Source organism: Mustela nivalis (assembly GCF_964662115.1).
Source record: "Mustela nivalis genome assembly, chromosome: 8".
Taxonomy (NCBI): Eukaryota; Metazoa; Chordata; class Mammalia; order Carnivora; family Mustelidae; genus Mustela; species Mustela nivalis.
Window position 1 is genome coordinate 36,946,455 of NC_139027.1, and position 25,049 is coordinate 36,971,503.

A 25,049-nucleotide genomic window follows, 5' to 3' on the forward strand; every position below is an offset into this window, starting at 1 on the left:
TTGCTATGGCTGATATGTAAGATCTATAAAGAACTCCTCAAACTCAACACACACGAAACAGATAATTACGTCAAAAAATGGGTGGTACAGATGGCCATCTGTACCCCAATGTTTATAGCAGCAATGGCCATGGTCACCAAACTATGGAAAGAACCAAGATGCCCTTCAACGGACAAATGGATAAGGAAGATGTGGTCCATATACACTATGGAGTATTATGCCTCCATCAGAAAGGATGAATACCCAACTTTTGTAGCAACATGGATGGGACTGGAAGAGATTATACTGAGTGAAATAAGTCAAGCAGAGAGAGTCAATTATCATATGGCTTCACTTATTTGTGGAGCATAACAAATATCATGGAGGACAAGGTGTGTTAGAGAGGAGAAGGGAGTTGGGGTAAATTGGAAGGGGAGGTGAATCATGAGAGACTATGGACTCTGAAAAACAACCTGAGGGGTTTGAAGTGGCGGGGGGTGGGTGGTTGGGGTACCAGGTGGTGGGTATTATAGAGGGCACGGATTGCATGGAGCACTGGGTGTGGTGAAAAAATAATGAATACTGTTTTTTTGAAAATAAATAAATTAATTTAATAAAAAAATAAAATTAAAAAAAATTTTAAAAAATGGGCAGAAGACATGACCAGACACTTCTCTAAAAAAGATATACAAATGGCTAACAGACACATGAAAAAATGTTCATCATCATCATTAGCCATCAGGGAGATTAAAATCAAAGCCACATTGAGATACTACCTTACACCAGTTAGAATGGCCAAAATTAACAAGACAGTAAGCAACAAGTGTTGGAAAGGATGTGGAGAAAGGGAAACCCTCTTACACTGTTGGTGGAACTACAAGTTGGGCAGCCACTTTGAAGAACAGTATGGGGATTCCTTAAGAAATTAAAAATAGAGCTACCCTATGACCCTGGAATTGCACTACTGGGTATTTACCCCAAAGATACAGATGTAGTGAAAAGAAGGGCCATCTGTACCCCAGTGTTCATAGCAGCAATGGCCACAGTCGCCAAACTGTGGAAAGAATCAAGGTGCTCTTTAACAGATGAATGAATAAAGAAGATATGGTTCATATATACAATGGAGTATTATGTCTCCATCAGAAAGGATGAATACCCAACTTTTGTGTCAACATGGACAGGACTGGAAGAGATTATGCTGTGTGAAATAAATCAAGCAGGGAGTCAATTATCATATAGTTTTACTTGTGGAGCATAAGGAATAACACAGAAAACATTGGGAGATGGAGAGAAGTGAATTGGGGGAAATTGGAGGGGGAGAGAAACCATGAGAGACTGTGTATTCTGAGAAACAATCTGAGGTTTTGGAAGGGAGGGGTGAGGGGATTGGGTGAGCCTGATGGTGGGTATTATGGAGGGCACGTATTGCATGGAGCACTGGGTGTGATGCATAAACAATGGATTTTGGAACACTGAAAAAAAATAAAATAAATGGCGTCAGTACTGAAATATATTGTGTATCTGTATTTCTCAAACTTGAAGTAATATCAGAATCATCTCGGGTCTGAAATAAAAGCTCAGATGTTTGGGCTCACTCTGGATCTAGTGAATCAAAACCCTTTTCTCTCATTGCTGCTATAAACATTGGGGTACAGATGGCCCTTCTTTTCACTACATCTGTATTTTTGGGGCAAATACCCAGGAGTGCAATTGCAGGGTCATAGGGAAGCTCTATTTTTAATTTCTTGAGGAATCTCCACACTTCTCCAAAGTGGCTGCACCAACTTGCATTCCCAGCAACAGTGTTTATAGCAGCAATGGCCATGGTCGCCAAACTGTGGAAAGAACCAAGATGCCCTTCAATGGACAAATGGATAAGAAAGGTGTGGTCCATATACACTATGGAGTATTATGCCTCCATCAGAAAGGATGAATACCCAACTTTTGTAGCAACATGAATGGGACTAGAAGAGATTATGCTGAGTGAAATAAGTCAAGCAGAGAGAGTCAATTATCATATGGCTTCACTTATTTGTGGAGCATAACAAATAACATGGAGGACAAGGGGAGATGAAGAGAAGGGACTTGAGGGAAATTGGAAGGGGAGGTGAACCATGAGAGACTATGGACTCTGAAAAACAACCTGAGGATCTTGAAGGGGCAGGGGGTGGGAGGTTGGGGGAACAAGGTGGTAGGTATTAGGGAGGGTACGTATTGCATGGAGCACTGGGTGTGGTGCAAAAACAATGGATACTGTTACACTGAAAAGAAATAAAAAAAAATTAGTGTAAAAAAAACCATTTCTCTCAAAATTCCAAATTAGCAGGTTTACAGCACAGCCTAAGAATCAATGTTTTACTAAGGAACTTATGAAATAGAATGCACTCCCACTGTTCATATGCCCATCATGTCTGTTCTAGGGTAGTAGGTAATGTCAACTAGCAGAGTGGTTTTATTTGCTTGTGTATCTAGTGACTCTTCTGTGGTCACTGGTGGGCATTAACATATAATACAAACATCTTCACATTTTGTGTCCACTCCCGTATACCCATCCACATGCCTTTACTCCATATCTCCTTATCTTTCAGTCTTCTGATCAGCAAGCCACTCATTGACTACTGTCTAGGAAGGAATCTGTGTGTATTGTCCCTTTGGGACACTGTTATTTTCATAGTAAGTGAATGACCTGTTGCCTTATTCCCAGCTATTCCCATTGACTATTTCCTCTCTTTACTGTTCCTTAAGGACACTGCCAAGTGTGTTTGTAAAACAGCTCTCATCCACCTTTGCCTGATAGCTCATATTGAGCTGACCAAAGTGTAAACGATACTTGGGCTTTTTTCTCCTCTTTGAACTGATAATAGGGGGACCCTCCATATGACTGGAAAGGCAAGCTAGGGGAAGGGCACTGTGGCAACTATGCTGGTGACATGGGGATCTTCATTACATGCGCATATTGCTTACATGAACCCTCTAGTTCTGCTTGGGGTCAATTCTGGATTGAGAGTGAAGAGCTTCTGGGCATGTGTCTAACTTTATTGCTTGATAGTCTGACATAATTAAAATCAAAATGGACAGTTTGGGATGAATGTTTACTAGGTGCCTCATATATGTGTTTGTTTCTCCCTGAGGGCTCAGTAACACACAAAGAGCTATTTCTGAAAACAAAACAAAACAAAACAAAACAAAACAAAACAAAAAAAAACATAGAATTCTCTACTATCGAGGGCACCGGTGTGGCTCATTTGGTTAAGTATCTGCCTTTGGCTCACGTCATGATCCTGGGGTCCTGGGATTGAGTCCCAAATCAAGCTCCCTGCTCAGCAGGAAGTCTGCTTCTGCTCCTCTCCCTGCTCGTGCTCTCTCTCTCACTCAGTTTCTCGTTTAAAAAATTTTATTTATCCATTCGACAGACAGATCACAAGTAGGCAGAGAGGCAGGCAGAGAGTGAGGAGGAAGCAGGCTCCCTGAGGAGCAAAAAGCCTGATGTGGGACTCAATCCCAGTACCCCTCAAGCCGAAGGCAGAGGTTTTAACCCACTTAGCCACCCAGGCGCCCCTCAAATAAAATCTTAAAAAAATTCTCTGCTATAGAGAATTCTTGGCTTGATGCCCCTTTTTTATTATTCCCTAAAGTGAGCCTTTCCACATCATGAGCTTTAAGTTATCTGAGACTGTTTTTGATTTGCCTTTAATCTGGAAAGAAATTCTCCAGAGTGTGGAATTCCATTACAAGTTTTTTCTTTCCATGTCTGAGATATCATTCTACTGTCTTCTAACTTCCATTGTTGTTAGTGAGAAGTTAGTTGTCAGTCTTCTGCTTCCTTGAAGATGGTGCCTTTTTATTATCGGTTTCTCTTACTTGCTTATCTTTGTCTTGGATTCTATGCAATTTCAGTCTGATACTGATTTCTTTTTATTTACCTTACTTGGGATTTATTGTATTTCTTAAAACTGTGAATTGGTGTCTTCATCAGTTTGAGGAATGCCAGCAATTTTTTCTTCAAATAGTTCCTCTGCCCTACTTTATCTTTCCTTTTTTGACTCCAATAAATGGCATAGCTTTCTCAATTTATTACCCACATCTTTTCCACCCTTTTCTGTATTTTCCAACATTCCTGTGTCTGTGCTATAATTTGTATTTCTTCTCATTTATCTTCAATTTATTAATTCTTTTTCTTTTATTGTTTCCAGATATGTTGAGATATAATTGACATATAGTATTGTGTAAGTTTAAGGTATACAAAGTAAGGTGGTTATTTGATATACATATTTTTTTGTTGTCTACTTGTGTGTTCTTGTGGTTCACTGAATTTCTTTAAGAGGATTATTTAGGGTTCATAGATCATTCATTTATCTCCATTTCTTTAGGGTCAGTCATTGGAGTTTTATTAGTTTTCTTTTCTTTTTTTTTTAAAAGATTTTATTTATTTATTTGACAGAGAGAAATTACAAGTACACTGAGAGGCAGGCAGAGAGAGAGAGAGAAGGAAGCAGGCTCCCTGCTGAGCAGAGAGCCCAATGCGGGACTCGATCCCAGGACCCTGAGATCATGACCTGAGCTGAAGGCAGCGGCTTAACCCACTGAGCCACCCAGGTGCCCCTTATTAGTTTTCTTTAGTGGTGTCATGTTTCCTGGATTATTTGTGATCCTTGTGAACTTTAATCGTGTCTGTGCATTTAAGGAGGTAGGAATTTCTTTTCATTTTTTTGTAGGTTGGCTATGGAAGGGAAAGCCCTTTACTAGTCAGCTTGGTCCAGAGATTCTGGGTGGGCATGGTATTGAAATTCTCAGACAGGTCTGGTGCCTGGGTTGGCAGGTAGGCAGGTCTGGTGCCTGGGTCAGCAGGTGGGCAGGCCTCTGCTTGGGTCCACAGAGGCCAGTCTGATAATCTGGGTTCACTGGGTTCACAGGCTCAGTGCCTGTCTATGGTGGTAGGCCTGGGACTGGGGTCTGTATAAGATGAGCCTCGTGTTTGGGTCCACAGGGGCTGGCCTGGTGGTGGGATACCCCTGGAATCTGGTTTCATGGGAACCTAGAAGCTGGGACGGTGAAGGCCACCCTAGCACTTAGGCAAGCCTGAAGCCTAGGTCCATGAGAGTTAGCCTGTAGCTGCAAGGGCCATGAGGGACACTCTGGAGTTTGGATCCATAGGGGCTAGCCTGGAGTCTGGGGCCATGGGAGTTGGTCTGGAAACTGGGGCTTTAGGGACCATCATGGTCTGTAGTGGGCTGGTAGCTGACATCCATGGGAGCCCAACTGGAGCCTAGGTTTATGGGTGTAACCTGTCTATATCCTTGAGGACATGGGGTCTGGCCTGGTGCTAGGGCATCCTGGGGGCCTGAATCCATGGGAGACTGCCTGAATCTTGGGGACAATGGTACCAGCTTGGAACTGGGGAAGGCAAGGAGCCTCATTCCATGGGAGCTTATCTGGAGTCTAGGTTTGTGAAGGCTGGGCTTGGGTGCTGGGGGAGGCTGGTAGCCTAGGGCCATGAGAGTCAGCCTGATGCTAGGGAGGCCTGGGGGAGTCTGGATTAGCAGGAGGCTGCCTGGAGCCTGGGTTTTGGGAGGTGTACCCTGTGCTGGGATGGACTAAAAGTCTGGGTGTTGGAGTCTACCAGAAGACCAGCCTGATGCTGGGCTAGGCCCAGAGCCTCAGGCCACAGGAGTCAGCATGGTGCTGCTGCCAGTGCTGGTGTGGACTGGTGGTAGAGACCACATGAAGTCAGTTCCTTAATTCACTCTCTTCCCATGAGTTGGATATCTCTTTCCATGTTGGGCTACCTTGGCTTTGTTGAGGGGGGCTGGGTAATGGGAGTAATGTGAAACTATGTTTCCTACTCCCTTTTCAGTGCATCTTTTCTTATTTCTGTATTCTACCCAGGTGCTGTTATCCCTTACCTGGAATTCTTAGCTCTTGTAGAGGTATTTTTATATATGGATAATTGTTCAAATTGACATTTCTGGAAGGCAGTGAGTGCTAGAATTTCCTATACCATAAGCTAATAGTACTCTCTAATTTTTCTGCTGTGTGTTGTCTGTTGCCAAATACAAATTTTGGTTTATATAATTTTATTTGTTGTGTTATGTAATTGTAGAGATGCTATTTAACTCTTTCAAATCTACCACATTTCATAGTTCGCTGTTTTAGAAAAATATACCCATGTTTGTTATTTGCTTTTTTAATATGGTTAAGGTAGTTGTTTTAAGCTCTGTGTATGATAATTACAGAGTCTCTTATTTGTGTACATTTCTGCTATCTTGCTTTGTTAATTTTTTTTTGGTTCTTGTTCTTGTGATCTTGTTTACTTGTATGCCTGGTAATCTCCAACTACTTGTGGCTTGTTGCCTTTGTAAAATTATTTAAGTGGCTTTGCCCTTCTCTAGAGAGGCTTTCTCTTTGCTTCTGGTGGAAAGTGTTTCATCTATATTAAACCAAATACAGTTTGAGTTCTTGGCTCAAACAAGATGTGAGTACTCAAAGTAGAAGTCCTCCAGAGGGCTTGTCCATGGCCACAGCCTTCCTGGAATTACTTCTTTTCTTTATATCTTTCCCTTCCCCTCTTTGTGCCAAGACAGCCCACTTCATGGGTCTCAGGGATTTCAGGAAGGTAAGGGTAGGTCTCTTGTCCCCTCTCCAGTCCTAGATGGCCGCTGAGTCTTGACATCTTTGTGTGTGTGTGTGTGTGTGTGTGTGTGTGTGTGCTGTGACTAGAGTATGGCGTGTGTGTGTGTGTGTGTGTGTGTGTGTGTGTGTGTGTGTTATATCAGTACAGAAAATATGGTAGTTTTAATGTTCCTTTATTTCAGATCCTTATTCCAGAAGTCTGGGATAAACCCTAAGATTCTGCATTTCTGAGAAGCTACCAGGTGATGCGAATGCTACTGGTCCACAGATCATGCTTTGAATATTGAAGATATATAGAACAAGGATGGTTCCATCTAATAACTTGGTGAAATGTGAACAGTGGTCAAGCTGAATGATGGGAATTGTGCTATAGAAATTGGGAAGGATTTATGGAACTAAGGTGACTATATTATATATATTCTATATTGATGTGAAGCAGTGAAGGATAGATATGGGTGGACAAAGGAATGAAATCCCAAGCTGGATCCAGTTCTGGCTACCTGAAGAGAGAAGGAAGGCTATATCTCTAGATTTTATTCCTATGGAGTGCTTTTCTTACAGAGAGAGAAATTTCCTTCACATATTTGACACAGTGTCCCTTCTCAGGGTCATTCACTACCTTAGTAGTAAAGAATGCACCTCCATACTAGGGAGATATAAGTAGAGGTCTTGGGTTATTTGGTATCACCAAAACTCCAATCACCTCAACTAATGGCACCAGCCACATGGAGCTCCATATATTTATAGGATGAAATAATGACTCTGAAAGGATCTGTGTCTTATTGGTTGTGGCTCTGAATGTGTTTGCATGCATCATCCATACCAGTGTATCCTGAATATTTGCTTCTTTGTACCCTATGGCAGGACATTGAATCTCTCTCCTCAAAATATCCAAGTGGGTCTGGTCCTATACAGGGAGCATAGGGGTGATGTCATAGGCTTTGAACTTTCTTCTTAAAGCATAGAAATCAACTCATGTTAATGGATACCGAGGGCAACTCCTCATCATAGCCACAGATTGATTCTGAATCATAGTTTTGACTCAGAGGCACCTACTGCACATTTAGGTGTGAGTGCTTCATGATTCCATGCTCCCGAGGGAATGGTGATAGGGCTATCCAGGAGAAGACCCTAATGACCTTTTGTTTCCCATTGTTCAGTGGAAATCTCTTGGAAGTGTATACAGTGTAGACATGAGGATGTTAGGTTAATGAGGTAGCACAAATGTCAAGAGCTGGGATGATGTATTTAGTGGTCAAAGCAAAAAGGCTGATAGAGACAAGTAGGCTGATCTGTGGTCTTGTGAGAGACATAGGAGACTTAGTAGATCAGTTACTACAGGAAGCTGTCATGTGCTGAGTGCTTTGATTACTCTTTAACCCACATGATAATCCAGCAAGGTACAATGCATTTCATAGAATAGTTATTTGAGGATCAGAGAAGTGAAAGGACTCTGCCAAGGACACAAGTCTGAAAGTAGCAAAGCCTAATTGTGAACATACTTCTTTCGAGTTCAAATCTATGGCTTCTGAACACTTAACTACTCTCTTAGTGTGGATTCTCCCTGAGAAACCCTACCATTGTCCCACCAGAATCTGGGGAAACTGACATTTATCCACAAGCCCTTTCCCGCATTGGTTGAGGTTTCCCTTGAGATGAATACCCTTGAAGTGTGAAGCTGATAGGTGCAAGGAAATGTCCCAGGGACAGTGAACTCCATGGGCCTGAAGGGACTGGCACAGAGTTCAACAGCCTTAGTTTTCCTTTATGTAAGGCCTAATGTGTGTCTGCTAGCTCAGAGCTGTGGAGTACTGGGAGCCAGGCTCCCTTTCCCATTAATCCAGGGCAGTGATCCAGAGTCAGTGATAGGCAGGTGCCCAGGAGCAGGCTTTGTCCGTGGGAGGCTCCCTTGAATGGAGAAGCAGCATGTACACAGACTCTGAAAAGCTGGAGAAGCATATACTGGGGCATTTTTAACTGGTCTGGGATTGACAGAGAGTATGGTGACTGTGGTCCAGGAGTAAGCTTCATAGGTCTTCGAGGACCCACCTCTTCTTTAGTCTTTCTTAAACCTACTAGGGGCTTCCACTCCTGGGAATAACATCTCAGTATGTCATTTTGTGGCAAAAGAATCCAGTCATCAGCCCTGGGGCAGTCCCATAATGTTTCTTTTCCTCAAGCTCAGTGTTGATGACTATATTTCCTGGTTGTTGCTCTTAAGGGCTTGACATGCCCTACTTTTACAGGGTGAATAGACAAGTCATAATAATGCTTGGTTGACATTTACATACTCAATGAATCCTCTGGCACCAGGAACCAGTAAATATTGAGTGTTAGGCAGTCCCAGCCCAAGTGAGGCAAAACCTCCTTCCTTCCCAGTGTGGATAAAATGCTCGGGACCTGTTCGATTCAGTCACAGCACTTGAGTCCTGAGAAAGCCATAGTCCATAATAGAGATTACAGGTGCAGCCTTTAGTCATGAAGCCTGGTGACCTGTGATCTTCTCTTGCATCTGGGTGTCTGGTCTCTCCTTCAGTAAAAGTTAAGAGTCTCAGATAGCTTTCCAGCGCCCTTGGATGCAGATAGAACCTTAACTTTGGATCCAGGAATAAGAGGATCTCTTGGACAAAGGTAATTTCAGCTCAGAAGCCATTTGTGGGAAGTCTTGTTTCACTACTCTATGTGTAGCCTTGGGGGGCTTTGGGGAACCTTGGCGGAAGCACAGGGTGCTGGAGGAGTGAGGATTTCTTCTAAGAGTGCAGGTGGTGATTTGCTTACTCCCTGTCCAGTTATAACTGTTTAATCAGGCTGTGAGGATCCTGGGATGGGGAGGGATGTGAACAGCTGGCTTTCAATATGCGGAGTTTGTGGCCTTCTTGGGGAACTGTCCTGGTTCTCTAATTAGGAGCCCAGGGACAGATGGCCCCTGACAGTCAAAATACCTAATAGAGCTTGTGGATGTCCATGTGCAATATCCTAGCAATGCCTCTTTGGGTGAAGAATGGGGGAAGATGCAGGTCAGAGAGGTAGATTTGCTGCCCGTTATTCAGAGGTTTTCAAGCCTGAAGTCAAGATGATTGGTGCCTCAGCAGCCATATGGGAGGCCAGACTGGAGATAGGTGCACACTCCCCTCACCTCCATTCCTTCCTTTAAATCCAGAGACTTGTTGTTCTAAGCAGTGCCTGAGGTGATGCTCTGGAACCTCCTCACAACCACAGATGTGATGGATGGAGGGCATCTCAAGGCCATCAGAGTCTGGAGAACGAGGACTACCTAGTCATGACGAGATGAGAGTTTCCATTAGAAAACCCCATCCTTAGTCTCAAATGTGCATCTGGGACAGGATCTTGGGGCAGGTTTCTCAAAAAATTTTTTACACAAAATTCTAGGGTGGAAGAGGGGTGGTGAGAAATGGATGACATGTTTTTCTTCTTTCTTTCCCCCACAAGACCAGCTGCTGACAACCTCTTCTCTATTATCTAATCTACCTCCTCTATCCCAGGAACATCGGAAGCCGTCATGGCTACCCCACAAGGTGAGTGGTGAATTTAAAGCCAGCTTGGAAATTTCTCCATCCTGCCTCCCCAAAGACAATAGAGTACAAGGGCCCCTATCATTTAATCAGCTATAGATGCATTTATTTCTTACTAAACCATGCAGATTACAAAACCTGCATTTGAAAATCTCAGAGCATTTAGCTCTTTTCTTATTACGTATGTTCAGAATTATTATTTATTTTGGTAAAGAGAGCAAAGGAAAAAAAACAAGAAACCTACTGATGACAATTTGAATATTTTTGGTTCTCTCACTACCCAGAGACTATCAATCAGAAAACAATAAGTCATTGACATCCCTAGAAAAAAAGACAAATTTTGAAAATCTGTTGGGAACTATAAATGCAGGTAGAATCTTACAGATGCTTTGATCCACAAACCAGTTCCTGCCATATTTCTTCTTCCTTTTTCCTTATAGCTACTCTTTTTTCAGAGCAGTAATCCTACCCTCAAGGATTCAAAAACCATTATTACCATGATGCAGATAGAGTCCTGAAGTGTAGAATAACCTCATATGTGTTTTGTGCTTTTCTGTCTTCTCTCAGTGGCAGAGTTTCCCAGAATCTTTGGTGTTCATGATTCTCAACAAATGGTGTGGATCCTGAGAGAAAATTCACTAATAGCAACTCCTTTTAGCAGCAATGTCAAACCTGGTGAGTGACAATCAAAGCCACTGTTGCCTGTAAAAGGGACACCAGCTCGACTGGGAATGGGACCGAGCTTGCTTGAGTCTGGCCTTTTCTACTTCTGGGTGGCAGCCCAATATTCACAGGAAGGACAAGAAGGTTCTCTTCCACGGAAGAATCCCTATACCTAGAGATGAGGGTGTGAGGGGTTGACAGTTCTTTATCAAGAGATAATGTCTTCAGATAAGAAGAGGTTGCCCACTTAGGCAGCAGTTGAGCTTCCCCTTGGAGTTTCTCTTCTTTAAATTTCAACCATCGCCACTTATGTCCCCAGAATCAAACTTAATCATCTTTTCACCACCAAACCTGTACACTTTCCTAATTCAGTGTCCTCTCTTCTAATAATGGGGGATATTCCTTCCTCCCAGCAAAAGTCCGTCTGCCTCACCTTCTTTCCCTTTTGTTAGGACTTCAATGTTTGATTTAATTTTTCTCTTCCCTATATATTCTATCTTCGTCTGTCTGGTGGATCCTTTCTATCACTGACAGACATGCTCTAATATAATATTTCTAAGCTTAATGCTAAATTCCTTCTCTTGATTCCCACATTCCATTCTTGCTAACCACGCTTTCCCCCTGTATACCAATCTCTACACAGTGCTATATACTAGTCTTCATGGAAGAGCTGGCTACACAACCTGTTTCTACTTCTTCTGCTGCTCATGCTTGCATCAAACAACCTGACTTCTGAACTGTTCTCTCACGCTCCTCTTCCCAAGGTCACCAGATATGCTTCCCTATCCTCACAGTGTTTGGTTCCTCAGCTACAGTCAGCATAATCAGTAGCTCTTTCCTTCTTGAACACTTCCCATCTTCTTCTGTAGAAATATTCTCTTGTGGTTCCCTGACTTCTCTTTGGCATTCTCCTTTCCAGCTCCACTTTCTCTATAAAATCTCCAAATGTTGCAGATCCTCAGATCTCAGTCTGCAATCATTATGTAACCCCTCTGAAAGGATTGGGATCTGGTCTCTTAGATTAATGGATCACATTTATCACTCTGGCATTTGTGCTTCCAACCCAGAAGTCCACTCTGAACGATTTACCCGCGTCCTCTCCATGTCCCCTCAGACATCTCCAGCTTCATCTCTCCCAAGCAGAACTAGGGGTCTGACTTCTCAAAACTGCTGATGAGCCCAGTCTTCTCCATCTCTATTAGTGGCATTACCACACTTGTTTCCTCGAGCCAGAAGTCCAGGACACATCCTTGATTTGATCTCTATCCAATCCATCAGCAAAGATGGAGGAGTCTATGTGCAAAATATGTTTTATTTATGAGATAATATCATCTCTTACCTGGGCCACTGCCATTGCCTCCTCACTGTCCTCGCTCCTCCTTCATTTGTGGAGTGTCTCATCCATTGTCTGCAAAGCATTAAGAGTGACCTTCTGAACTATGTTAATTGAAGAGTAACATTCCCATGTGTTTGTATTTTGGGGGTGGGAGGTGGGAGCTAGTATGGAGATCTCAGGGGCACCAGTAAAGACCCACATAGGGGCCTTTGTCCATCCTTTCCCTGTGATGCTCTCCTTTTAGACCTCCTTTAGCCCCCATGTTTTCCTATACTAGTTTCCTCTTAACTTTAAGTTCTTGGCTTGAACTTCACGTCTTCAGAGAGATCTTTCTTGGTTCTTCTAAATTTGGACTCCTACTGTCCCAGGCTTTGGTCTCTTCCCCCAAAACAGGCATTGCAATTTATTCTGGTCATTTCTCTACTTACATCTTTGGTCTTATTTTCTGTGGGGGCAATGACAATGTCCCTCTTATCCTCAGCTAAATCTCTGGGGCACACATGCAGCCTTGTCCTGAGTGGGAATTCAGTAAAGAGAGTTGATGGGAGATTTCTTGGCCCCTGCCTAGAAGGATAGATGCAGAACATCCAGGCCCCTGGGCTAAATTAGTTGGGAATTAAATTTCGCTAATAGTGACAGAAAACCCATATAACTGGGGCTTAAATAAGAAGTTTATTTCTTTCTCATGAAAAAGAAGCCTGAGCAGGCAGGCTGAGGCCAGTGTGGTGGCTCTATGATACCCCCATAGTCCAAAAATTCTAGCTTTCTGCTTACCAAGCCCAAGTTCTCCTCAACCATTATCCAAGTATTTGAGGCCAGCAGTAAGAAGACACAGGGTATAAGAAAGGAGCTTCTCTTAGCTGAGTCAACTCCTTTTAAAAAACGTTCTTAGAAATCCCACACAACACATCCACATTTATCTAATGGGTTACAACTTCAGCATGTGATCAAATTTAGCTGCAAATATTGTGGGGAGTTTTATTTTTATTTTTGGGTTGCAATATGCCTTGGTAACAACTGGGGTTCTGATATTAAGTAAGAGAATGAAAGTGGGCTTCAGATAATGATGAAGGGTCTCAGCTGCATGGTGAATGGGAGGAGCCTTCTGGGAATGTCCTGATGGCTCAGCATCCCCTCCCCTGGCTGGGAGGAGTAATGTCAGGCCAGATGGACTGGACTTTCTGCTTCTTGGGGCTTGATACCTTTTTCCATTTTTCCTGTGTTTCCAGTCAGTCTTGATTTAATAACATGTACAGACAAAGAATTTCATGATGCGGGGAAAGGCAATCCGGTTTACTTGGGAATCAAGGGCAACCATCTTTGTCTCTTCTGTGCAGAAATTCAGGGCCAGCCTACTCTGCAGCTTAAGGTGAGTGGTGGTATAGCTCATGAGAGAAGCACTGGGAGATACACTTTTTATTTCATTTAACATATCACTGAATAAAAATGACAGTTTTTCAATCCAGATTGTTCAGTTTAAGGAAGGAGATGTGACTTGACTGACCCCCAAGTCAATGGGCATGGTTGTAACATTAATTTGAACATCAGAGCATTCTCTGAAAGCCAGAGGGTACACCCATGAGAATGTTTCAAAAGGCAAGGAATTATGGTTTCTTCATCCTCAGTTTTTTTTAACTGCCTCCCAAAACTCCTCCAAGATGCTGGGCTGCTCCCACTTAAGCAAAGGCCACCGAGTGGCATAGGAGACAAGGGGAAGTTATTAGTCTGAATTGTGTGGATTATATGCCTGTGGTTTCTGCACTGAAGGTAGCATTTGTAGTCATGAAGTGAATCCTTCTGGTTATGATGAATGCCCTAAAATGTCAACCCACTTGGAGGCTGAGAATCTTGTGAAATGTCCACACCTGCATGGTGTGGACATGGGTGCCCACTAGAAGCTCCCACAAAAGGGGCTTAAGCCTGTTTCTGTTCTCATGGAAGATAGTGCTTCTCAGAGAATCAGAAGCACTTGGTGTTGTGGGATGCTGAGGTAGAGACAAGCTATTGGAGCCATCAGGTTGTCTGTTTTGACACCTGGTGTCCCTTCACCTGCCTGTGTCCCTGGCCTCTGTTTCTCCCTTTGGGGAAAGCAGTCACTCTCAGGGTTTTGTTGATTTAGACCTTTCTCTAAGTAATCCTCTCTAATAAGCTTTTTTCCTGATCCTAGGAGAAAAAGATCATGGATATGTCCAAGGAGAAGAAAGCACAGAAGCCCTTTCTCTTTTTCCATAGTAGGGAGGGCTCCACATCTACCTTTCAGTCTGTTTCTTACCCGGACTGGTACATAGCCACTTCCACAATGGCAGGGCAGCCTGTTATTCTCACCAAGGAGAGGGGCAAAAATTACACCACTAACTTCTATTTAGAGCCTGAGGACTAATCAGCCTGGGCTGTGAGAGGCTGATTCCAGAACAGAGGATCAAGCAGTCAGAGAACCTTCCATTCTAAAACACCATAGGTCATCTTGAGAGACCAGCATGCACTAATGCCCATCCATAGCCCACCTCACTCTCAACACCCAAAACCACCTCTTCCTTTAGACATCATTTTCTGCACCATGTCTCCCCTCTGAACATTATTCTAGTATAAAATCCAGGTCACTTTTTAATTCTTTCCAGATCTTGTCCCGCCATCCACTTAGCTGCCACATCCAGTTAAGTCAACATCCAAAATGCCTCCTGTACACACCTCTCTCTTCTTTTTCTTTCTGACAACCTATGGCCTAGAGATGTGAGTTCCAAACATTTTTGTTCAAACAATTCTGTCAATAAAAGAGTATTATTTGTTAATTCTGCATGCTTATTACAAATATTATGATGTGTGTTCCAATATGAATCTAAAGTTTTTATCTATTTAATCTCTACACCCCACATGGGGCTCAAACTCATGACCCTGAGATGGAGAGTCACATGGCCCTTCCGACTAAACCAGCCAGGTGCCCCACCAAAGATGAATCTAAAGGATATTATAAATGTGAAATAAAAATTTTACATTTTTTGGTCATCATAATGGATTCATAATATCATTAGTGAACAATTTGACAATAATATGTACTTTGGTTAAGATTAATTATTAACGCTAGTGAATTTAAATCAATCCATATTTTGGAGAATCACTTGTATGGGTTTAAATTTTTTTCAGGTGACTTCTCAGAACTTCTTGTATTGCCTTTGTTTTTACTTATAAATTAGCACAAAGTAGAAGTGCCAGCTTTGATATTTTCCTGTTATTATTCACGTTTTCTGGGATTTTAGTCAAATCTCTAATCAACAGTTCCTTTATTAGGATGCTTTTAGGCTAGTTGTCCATTTGGTGAGGGTTATTTTATTTAAAGCCTATCATAAAATCTCCAAATTCACTTAGCCAATCACAAGGAGCTACAATTTACCATAATATCATGCACATGAATGTGAGCATGATGGGCTCTCTCCCCACAGGAGATCTTGCCCTTTTCTGCACATGACAAGCAGGGGTATCAGGTTTTGCAAGGGATACCCATTGTTAACTAAGTTCAAATTTCTTAGCCAGGCATAATTTTTCCAGAACTTACCCTTGTGGCATTACTTTCTGGTGCCTCACTGACCATGGTTCTGAGATAATCCCAGAATCTCCCCTTACCTCCTGTTCGCCTGCCTCTTACTCTAGTCATTGCTGTGTGACCAGCTCTGAGGTTAACCTAACATCATGTCATCTCAGCTGCACCAAGCAGCTGTCTCTCTCTGCTCAGAGCCTCCTAGAACATCTTGGGGAAAGACACTTGCAGAAACTTGCTTGGCACTCACATGTACATACCTGGAAATGAGATGGGCCTGCCCATGAAGAACCCTTGACCAGTAGGGGGTGGGAGTGGGTGGGTACCTACTACTCTCTTGGGTCCTTCAGGTGCACAATTCTGAGATGCATTCTACCTACACGGTTCCTCAGAGGGTCCCAGTAAAATGGAGTCATAGCCACCCATGGCAGCCCTGAGCTCAAGAACATACCCTTGCACTGGCTTATCTCATTTCCCTGCTTCATTTCTCCATGCCCCATTCCTGTTTCCTGGAGTTATTTCTCACCATCTGAATGAAAACGCTTGTCTCAGGTTCTGCTTTCCAGTATAAACCCAGGATAAGACAGATTCAGTCAAAATGAGCTTCTTTTCTCTACCAACTACACCCAACCCATTGGGTTTCTTCCCTCTGTGCCTCTGCACATGCATTTGCAAACATTTCAACCACTTTCATCACTGTGTGATGACCCCTGCCTATGTCTTCCTAGCACTCTGCATCTGTCCAAAGTGTTTAGAGGCTGTTCCTTATCCTCCCAAGTAAATCCATCTTATCTTCTTTGATGTCAATGGCACTTTGCCTTTTCATATGACAGAAATTTCTTTTGTTAGACTTGTGCTACAGTTATTTCTCCTTGTCTTAGTCTCTTTGTTCCTTTTTTCCTCAACCAATTCCTAAGTACACAGACTGCAGAGATTGTGACTTTGATATATCTATACTCCTTAGGTGCCAAATCTTGCCTCCTACATAACAGCTGCTCAAAATATATTGTTGAAACAAATGAACTCACGTTGCATGTATTAGCATCTCCTGGTGATACTGAAATGTGTCAGAGTGGAGTTTGCTTTATTGTGACAGAGCCAGCCCTAATTGCAAGAAGGGTGCAAGGAACATCAAATTCCTCAGAGAAGGTGGGGAAGGAAAGCACAGAAAAGTTCTCTAGGAATTTCCCTGTCTCAACTCTTCTTCCTCCTCCCCGTATGCCAATATCTGACCTTAGGAGACTGCAATGATGTTAGCATATCCTTCCAGGAGGGGATGACTGCAGAAACAAAGCACAACCCAGAGCTTCTCAGAAGACCTCCAGCCAATGTCCACTGAATTGACGGCACCTCCCTCTTGGATTTTGTCCAAGCCTGCACCAACATACATTCATGCATACTCATAAAGCACTTAGGGGCACAGGAGAAGGATAACAGGGGAATCTAGTATTTCAGTTTTTTTCTCTGACAAGGTCAGGACTAAGCATAAATAAGCCCAAGGATGGCTTTGAGAGGCTTGTAGTGGCAATGAAATGGACACAGAGTAAGCACGTTTTTCTCAGAAAAGCTGCAAAGAATGTGAGTTCTATAAATAGCTGAATGTGTAGAAAAAATAGTAGACAGTGATAAAATAAAAACCACAACATAACACTAGGCTGCTCTTATAAATATTAACTTCTCAGAAATCCCACGAGCACTGGAGGTGAGCAAGAAGTAGATGGCTGGCCCATCCAATACTGCACCCTCCAACAGAGGAAGTGAAGAAGTGGTAGTGGAGGAGGATGAGAAACCATAGAAGGACCCACGAGGTATTCTCAGATATTTTATTGGCTCTCCTAGTTTGGGGGAGGTTTTAGTCTGTTTGGGCTACTGCAACAAAATTCCATAGACTGGTAGGCATAATAAGAACAAACATTAGGTCTTGCAGCTCTGAAGACTGGGAGTGTGATATAAGGGTGCCAACATGGTCAGGTGAGGGCCCTAAGAGGGTTGCAGACGTCTCATTGTGTCCTCACATGGTGGAAGGGGAGAAAGTCTCCTAGGCCTCTCTCATTTGGCTGTTGGTTTTGTTGATGAGGGCCCTGCCTTCAGGATCTAATTACTTCCCAAAGTCTCCACACCCTAATCTGATCCCATTGGATGTGAGGATTTCACCATATGAATTTTGAAGGAATCAGACATACCCATTCCCACACCCCATCATTTCCATCTCAGTTACTCAAGATAGAAACTTAGGAGTCACCCTTGATTCTTCTTTTCCTTCAAGCCCTACCTCTAATCCATGAAGTCTATCTCCTAAGAAGTCTACCTTCAAAGATCTCCAATCCACCCATCTCTCTTCAGCTTCTCTGTCACTCTCCAATCCAAACCAGGCAACCACCATAGCTGGCTGGTGCTGTAAATCAGACTCCAGACTGGTGAGTTCCATCTATTCCACCGTCTGCCCATTCAATCCGGTCTCCACGAGTCAGTCAGGATAATCTGGATAAATGTAAATCTAAACTATGTCATTTCTCTTTTTTTAAAAAAATAACATAAAATGTATTTTTTGCTTCAGGGGTACAGGTCTGTGAATCATCAGGCTTACACAATTCACAGCACTCACCATAGCACATACCCTCCCCAGCATCCATCACCCAGCTACCCTATCCCTCCTCCCCACCCCGCAGTGACCCTCAGTTTGTTTCCTGACATCAAGAGTCTCTTATGGTTTTCTCCCTCCCTGGTCACTTTTTGTCTCATTTTTCCCCTCCCTACACCCCACAATCCCCCGCCCTGTCTCTCAAATTCCTCATATCAGAGATCATATGATAGTTGTCTTTCTCTGATTGACTTATTTCACTAAACATAATACCCTCTAGTTCCATCCACATTGTTGCAAATGGTAAGATTTTGTTGTTGTTGTTTTTAAGATTTTATTTATTTATTTGACAGACAGAGATCACAAGTAGGCAGAGAGGCACGTGGTGGCAGGGGGGAAGCAAGCTCCCCACTGAGCATAGATCCCCATGTGGGACTCGACCTGAGCTGAAGGCAGAGAATTTAACCCACTGAGCCACCAGATGCCCAAGATTTTGTTTTTTGATGGCTGCATAGTATTCCATTGTATATATACACCACATTTTCTTTATCCATTCATCTGTTGATGGACATTTAGGTTCTTTCCATAGTTTGGCTATTGTGAACATTGCTGCTATAAACATTCAGGTGCATGTGCCCCTTCATATCCCTACATTTGTGTCTTTAGGGTGAATACCCAGGGGATTGCTGGGTCATGGTGTAGCCCTATTTTCAACTTTTTGGGGAACCTCCATACTGTTTTCCAGAGTGGCTGCACCAGCTCACATTTCCAAAAACAGCATAGGAGGGTTCCCCTTTCTCCACATCCTCACCAACACCTGTCGTTTCCTGACCAGTTAATTTTAGCCATTCTGACTGGTATGATGTGGTATCTCACTATGGTTTTGCTTTGAATTTAAACTATATCATTTCTATGTTCACTCCTTCAGTGCTTCCATTTGCACTTAGAAGAAAATATAAATTCCCTTCCACAGTTTTAAGGATTTCCCGGATGTCCTGACCCCTGCCTCCAACTCCTTTACCTTCCAAGGTAGTTCTTTTCCCCATCACTCTTCTCAGTCATGCCAATTTTCAGTTCCTTGAATATGCCAAATTCTTTATAGCCTCAGGACTTTTGCATATGCTGTGCTTGTGCAAATCCTTATACATATATTAGTTCACTCTCATTCTCTGCTTTTCTTATATGTCACCTCCTCAAAGAAGCCTCCCTTAAGCCCCATGTCCATAGTAAGCCTCTTCTACCTCCTGAATTTTCTCTCTCCCATTTGTTACTGTTTCCTTCACACAGTTGTAATGAACTGGTTTGTTTTTATCTCTACTTCCCTCCTTATATTATAAAGTCCAGTTCCAGGGAAGAGGTATTTGTCTAGTTTACCACTATATTCCCAGTCCCTGGTGCAGTGTCTGTATTGAATAAATACATATTAATAAATTAATAAATGAATGATTGAGGAACTGACCTCCTTCCCTTCTCAGACCTTACCATAGTAAGTAAGCATCCTGGTCCCTAAAATAGGCTCAAAATCCCATTAGGAATTCAGAATACAGAGATATCTTCTCCAAGGTTATGGCTCTGCTTATAGCTTTTCCCAATAACCTCTTCCCAATTCCTAGTGCCTAGAAAGTGTGGGCTTTTCTAGAGTTATACAAAGACAGAAGACTCTTCTAGCATTCCCTACACCAGCAGAGCTTGAAGGGACTGTGGGATAATATTCTTCAGAAGCAGTTGGTGGAAACTCCCACTCCCACTCAGAATTTTGAGATACGTAGGAGGGTAGAAGGTAATTCCAGAAGCTCTCAGGACACATGTAAAGAAGCCTGGGGTTGGCAGAAGGCTTAGAACCATGGAACTTTTCTCCAAGGGAGCAATGGGTCAAGTGATGATATGGTCTGAAAAGAGATATGGTCTGGAAAGAGTTTGAGTCTGGGAACTACTCAGGTCTCTCTGAGGGTGCTTAACAATAGGTAGAGGCAAGGTGATGCTGATCGTTATACCCTCCCCAACAGTCACGCACACACCACCTACTGAAATCTGGTGAAATGAGACTACACCTAGGAGTGTGGGAACACCTTCCCTGCAGACCCAAAGTGGGTGTCCTGAGAGGGGCTCTGCCTTTCCTATTCTTGCTCTTTGCTTGCAACATTTTGGCACCAGGTCTGGTAAAAAAGAGGAAACAACTTTGAAAACCAAAATATCACTTCCCCGCCCCCACCCTCCCCCACCAAACATTCTGCAAAAAATGACAAGAAAGTGACTTGAGTTTCCTTGACTAAGATGTTCTTAGGGGGCCCAATACCAAGTGGGAAAGTGGAGTGAATATTGCAAATTCTAAAAGAAGTGATTGCACCAAAGGAAAAGAAAACCATGAAGTATTTTGACATTTATACCTAGATGATTAGATGGCCCCTTAGAAGTGGATTAGAAAAGGAAATAGACCAAGAGGAAGAAAAGACCCAGGAGTCACAGGATAAGGCTTAGCCCAGGAGAGAGGTATGGGGATTCCTGCAAATAGAGAATATCTTTCCTGAATGGATCTGAAGATTGGACTAAGAGAAAGAAGATGGTATGGGTAGGAATCTGTCATTTATAGTTATGTATTCTAAAAACTCTATCTGGCTTTTAAAAGCAATATGTATGTATTACTATGATAAAAATTAAAATGAGTGCAAATAGTATGATTCTGTACCCTTGTTTTACTCATCTGAAAATATCTTTATCTTTTTTCACTGGGGTGAAGACTAAGATCCTTTCAAGGAGATAAATATAGGAAATCCAGGAGGATTCATCCAAAATCATGACACATGGTATCTTTCCTCTTTTTTCTGGAGAGGAAAACCAAACCTCTGATGAATATACTTGAGAGAGCACCACGCTCATTTTTCATAATCACATTCACCTAGGTACCAGAGTTCTGGCCTCAATCCCTGTCCTTCTTAGTGATAAAGTCAATGTTGAACTAGAATTTCCATCTCCTGACCCTTTGGAAGAGTGCATTTCCGTGGGTGCCCAAAGGACCTATCAATTCCTGGATAGGTCATTCTCAGACCTTCAGTGGCCCATGAGCTATGAAATGAGTAAGCACTTGATCCTACCCAGAGTGCCTCATCCCGATTTCTCAAAGGCAGGAACTCAGAGATGTCCCTCTCCTGGTTTAGATTAAGGTGGATGCTGTTGGAGGCCCAGCATTGATGATTCAGTCAATCAGAGGAGACTGTGTCTGGGCAAGACAAAATCTAGGGCTGTACTGCCCTGCCTGCATTCCACCTGCAGGCAATTTGCCCTTCCCTAAGTTTCTCCAGTGTGGAGAATGTAATTGAGTCCCCATAACTATAGCGAAATAATTGCTGAAACTAAACCTGAATCTATAGAGTTGGAGGAGCCCTGGCTCTAGATGCCTCCTTCTGATGCTTAGATATGTTTATAAGTGCTTGAGAACCAAGTGGCATCTCTCTGTGTCCCTCCCCATGATAAGTATGGGTGTCTATAGGCATCTGGGACCACAGATAGAGATGTGGTCCTCAACCTCCACGAGGCTATGTATTCACCATATCCAGGTTCTTTCTGTCATGTCATGGGCCTCTGTGGATATGCCACCGTCAAGACCCTGGGTTGTTTTGGAGTTCTCTTGAGACTCATTTGTGGATTCTCTCAATATCCCTACCCAGCTCCTGTAGAAGATCCGATAGGTCCATACTATCTGTTTTTGTACATTCTTCAAATCATTATGTGAATGACAGGATTCTTCTAGATCCTTACAGTTGTCTTTTTATTTTATCTAGTTTTGAACATATTTAAGGACTGTTTAGGCAGCTGGCCTTATTAACTACCAGATATTATGCTTTAGAGGCAGATTTTCATCAAAATTGTATGCTAAATTTTATGTGCTGATTTGACTGTAGGTCAGCTTTATTAAAGGAGTGGATGTTTGGAACTATTAAATTTGCATGGATAATTTTGTGTTTCTTAGTCCAGTTTGATTTCTGCACCATAATTAGGGCAGTTCTGCAATGAGAGAACTTCCCTGGGCATTTCCCTCTTTGAGAGAATGAATAATAGGACTTTTGGTGTGCCTTTGTTACAGATATTTGTAGTCCATTGGTATTGTTCCTCCTCAGAGTAAATGACAGCTTGATAGGCACCTCTCTCCCCTCTACTACAAAGCACTACGTGTGGCTGAGATATCCCCAGAGGACAGATTGTATTGATAACTTGCGCCAGGAAACAGCTTGTGATCTGAGCTTTGCACTTCCCAAACAGTAAAGATGCTTTTCTTCTTGCTACAAGAGGATGGAGAGGAGGCTTTGGAGAACAGAGTATCCAGACCAGATAATCCCAGCCCCAAAGGGCTTCTCATAGCTGGCTGGGCTCAGGGATCTGCCCAAGAGAGTGAAAGATATGAGAACTAAATTGGTAAATAACGTAGTTTTAACCCAAAGGCTATTCATCTCTGAGCTGTCCTTGCCCGTCCTCTGTGCAGAGCAAGTTGATATCATTCCTTCATTCTTTTTCTTCAACTGCTCTTGGCTTCTGACCAAAAACCAAACTCTGCCCTATCCCCATGTGGGACCAGCAGCAGATGAGAGGGAAGGGGCCCAGAGCTAGGGGATGAGAAATCTAGGTGCTCAGGACAGCCCTTCTCTGATGCCAAAGCTTGGAGTTGGGGTATAGCTAGGGGGGACAGTGTATCTCGGCTCTCACTTTGCACATTTTCCATTTTGGAATTTTGAGTTCCATTGCTGGAAAACTTAGTTTCTCCCCAGTTAGTGTATATGTATTTTTAGAATTAAGGTTTTTTCAAAAAGATTTTATTTATTCATTTGACAGGCAGCGATCACAAGTAGGCAGAGAGGCAGGCAGAGAGAGAAGGAAGCGGGCTCCCTACTGAGAAGAGAGCCTGACCCGGAGCTCGATTCCAGGACCCTGAGATCATGACCTGAGCCGAAGGCAGAGGCTTAACTCACTGAGCCACCCAGGTGCCCCTAGAATTGAGTTTTTACTTATTATTTACTTATTAGAATTGAGTTATTACTTATACTTATTTTTACTTATTACTAACTTATTATTAGAATTGAGTTTTTACTTATTATTACTGAGTATTTACTTATTAAATATTACTTATTTACCCATTTTACAATTTAAACTTATTATTAAGTTTATTTAAAAATTATTGGCAGGGGCCCAGCTCTGCCAAAGCCTGAGTGTCCCTTGGAAGAATGTCCTCAGTTGGGTGGTCTTGAGGTGTGGTGCGGGTGGCCTGGCCACACACTTTTGCTTAAACACAGAGACTCAAGAAGTGACAATACTTTGTGTGAATAAAGTATATATGGACACTTGCAAGAAACCCAAAAATAAAAACAAAAAAAAAAAATTGTTTTCATTCTGAACCCGTTTTTTTTCTTTTTTAAGATTTTATTTATTTGACAGAGAGAGACACAGCACAAGAGGGAACACAAGCAGGGGCAGAGGGACAAGCAGGCTCTCCATTGAGCAGGAAGTCCGATGTGGGGCTCGATCCCAGGACCCTGGGATCATGACCTGAGCTGAAGGCAGACACTTAATGACTGAGCTCCCCAGGTGCCCCTGGACCAGACCCTGTTTTGAGGTACTTTTATTTCCTTGCAGAAAAAGGAGCTTTCTTACTGGGAAGTCAAATGATTCTGGGCATGCCCATTTTTTTCCCCCAGCAATCTCTGCTCCATGTGTCTTCTCTAGAAGGTCCAGTTCCTGTAAGAAAGATAATTTCCTGATGGGAGATATCAAACCCAGCTGTGACCTCTGGTTGCATCCCTGTGGTAGTTCATACAGAGTGAGATGTATGACAGTGGGTGATATCCTTGTGTATCAGTCCAGTCTGAGGAGCCTGGTTGATATGGGGGAAGATACTGGATAGTGAAGACTAAGGCTCAAATGAGAGGCTGTGGGTTTGGTTATTTTAGGAAGGCATGATACCAGAATGTGAGGAGAAGAGATAAGCATCATGACTTTGAGGACCAGTGATAGGAGAGGGAGACAGAGGGACAGAAATGAAGACAAAAGATTAAGCCTCAGGGAATCCATGGATTCAGGGACAGGATGGAGAGAACCCATGCTCTCAACTGCTGAATCTCCATCTATTCTTGTGTTTCAGGTGAGAAAGGAGCAAAGAGTGTGTCAGGGGGAAACTGCCCATTGAGGACTGGACAAACCATGTCCTCTTGGGATCTTCTCCCCTTACCACCAGACTGAAAGCAAATAGTCATTGGTCTAAGGGTTGAGGAGAATGGAAGGCTAGCGTGGTCTTGGACTTCTGAATCTGGCCTCTTGTTTCTAGTTTGGATGTCAACTAGTGCAGATCGGACCCTGGGTGCCAAACTCACCCCAGGCATCTTGGGTGTCCAAGAATGTAATCAGTATATGCTTTGTAGGATAAGGCAGGCACCAACGTCAAACTAAAGCCTTCATCATTACCAGCCAAATGGCAGAGTGCCACTGTGCCCTCATCACAGACTCAGTGAACACCCAAGGAGGGAAAACCAGATACCCGAAAAGTTGGTCACCATCTTACCCCTGTGGCCATCCTCACTACAGCATAGTTCTTCAGCTGAAAATACTGGTTAACCTTGTATTTAGTTGGATCATGAAAGATTATTAAAATAGTTAGAGTAAATATCAAGTTAATAGAGGGCATGTAACTTCCAAATTTGAGGGAAGAGGGAACAAAGGGAAAACCATCTCACTCAATCCCACTGAAGGCACTAAAGGAAGGAGAGAAAGAAACAAAAAAAGTGCATCAAAGAAAGGAATAAAAAAAAGAAA

The 25,049-nt window shown here is 42.8% G+C and overlaps 1 protein-coding gene across 2 annotated transcripts; it reads left to right on the forward strand.

The window, feature by feature from the left end:
* The first annotated feature begins 6,791 nt into the window (after positions 1-6,791).
* Positions 6,792-14,931, forward strand: LOC309870866 (interleukin-36 beta-like). 2 transcript variants are annotated; one of them, XM_082743438.1, is made up of 5 exons: positions 6,792-7,009; positions 10,060-10,145; positions 10,710-10,817; positions 13,371-13,510; positions 14,309-14,931. In XM_082743438.1, exons 2-5 carry the CDS (start codon positions 10,130-10,132, stop codon positions 14,519-14,521), a joined length of 477 nt encoding a protein of 158 aa, XP_082599564.1. In that variant the 5' UTR covers positions 6,792-7,009; positions 10,060-10,129; the 3' UTR covers positions 14,522-14,931. The 2 variants fall into 2 exon arrangements, with proteins under 2 accessions (XP_082599564.1, XP_082599565.1); XM_082743439.1 differs by lacking the exon at positions 6,792-7,009 and adding an exon at positions 9,025-9,240.
* The last annotated feature ends 10,118 nt before the right edge of the window (positions 14,932-25,049 follow it).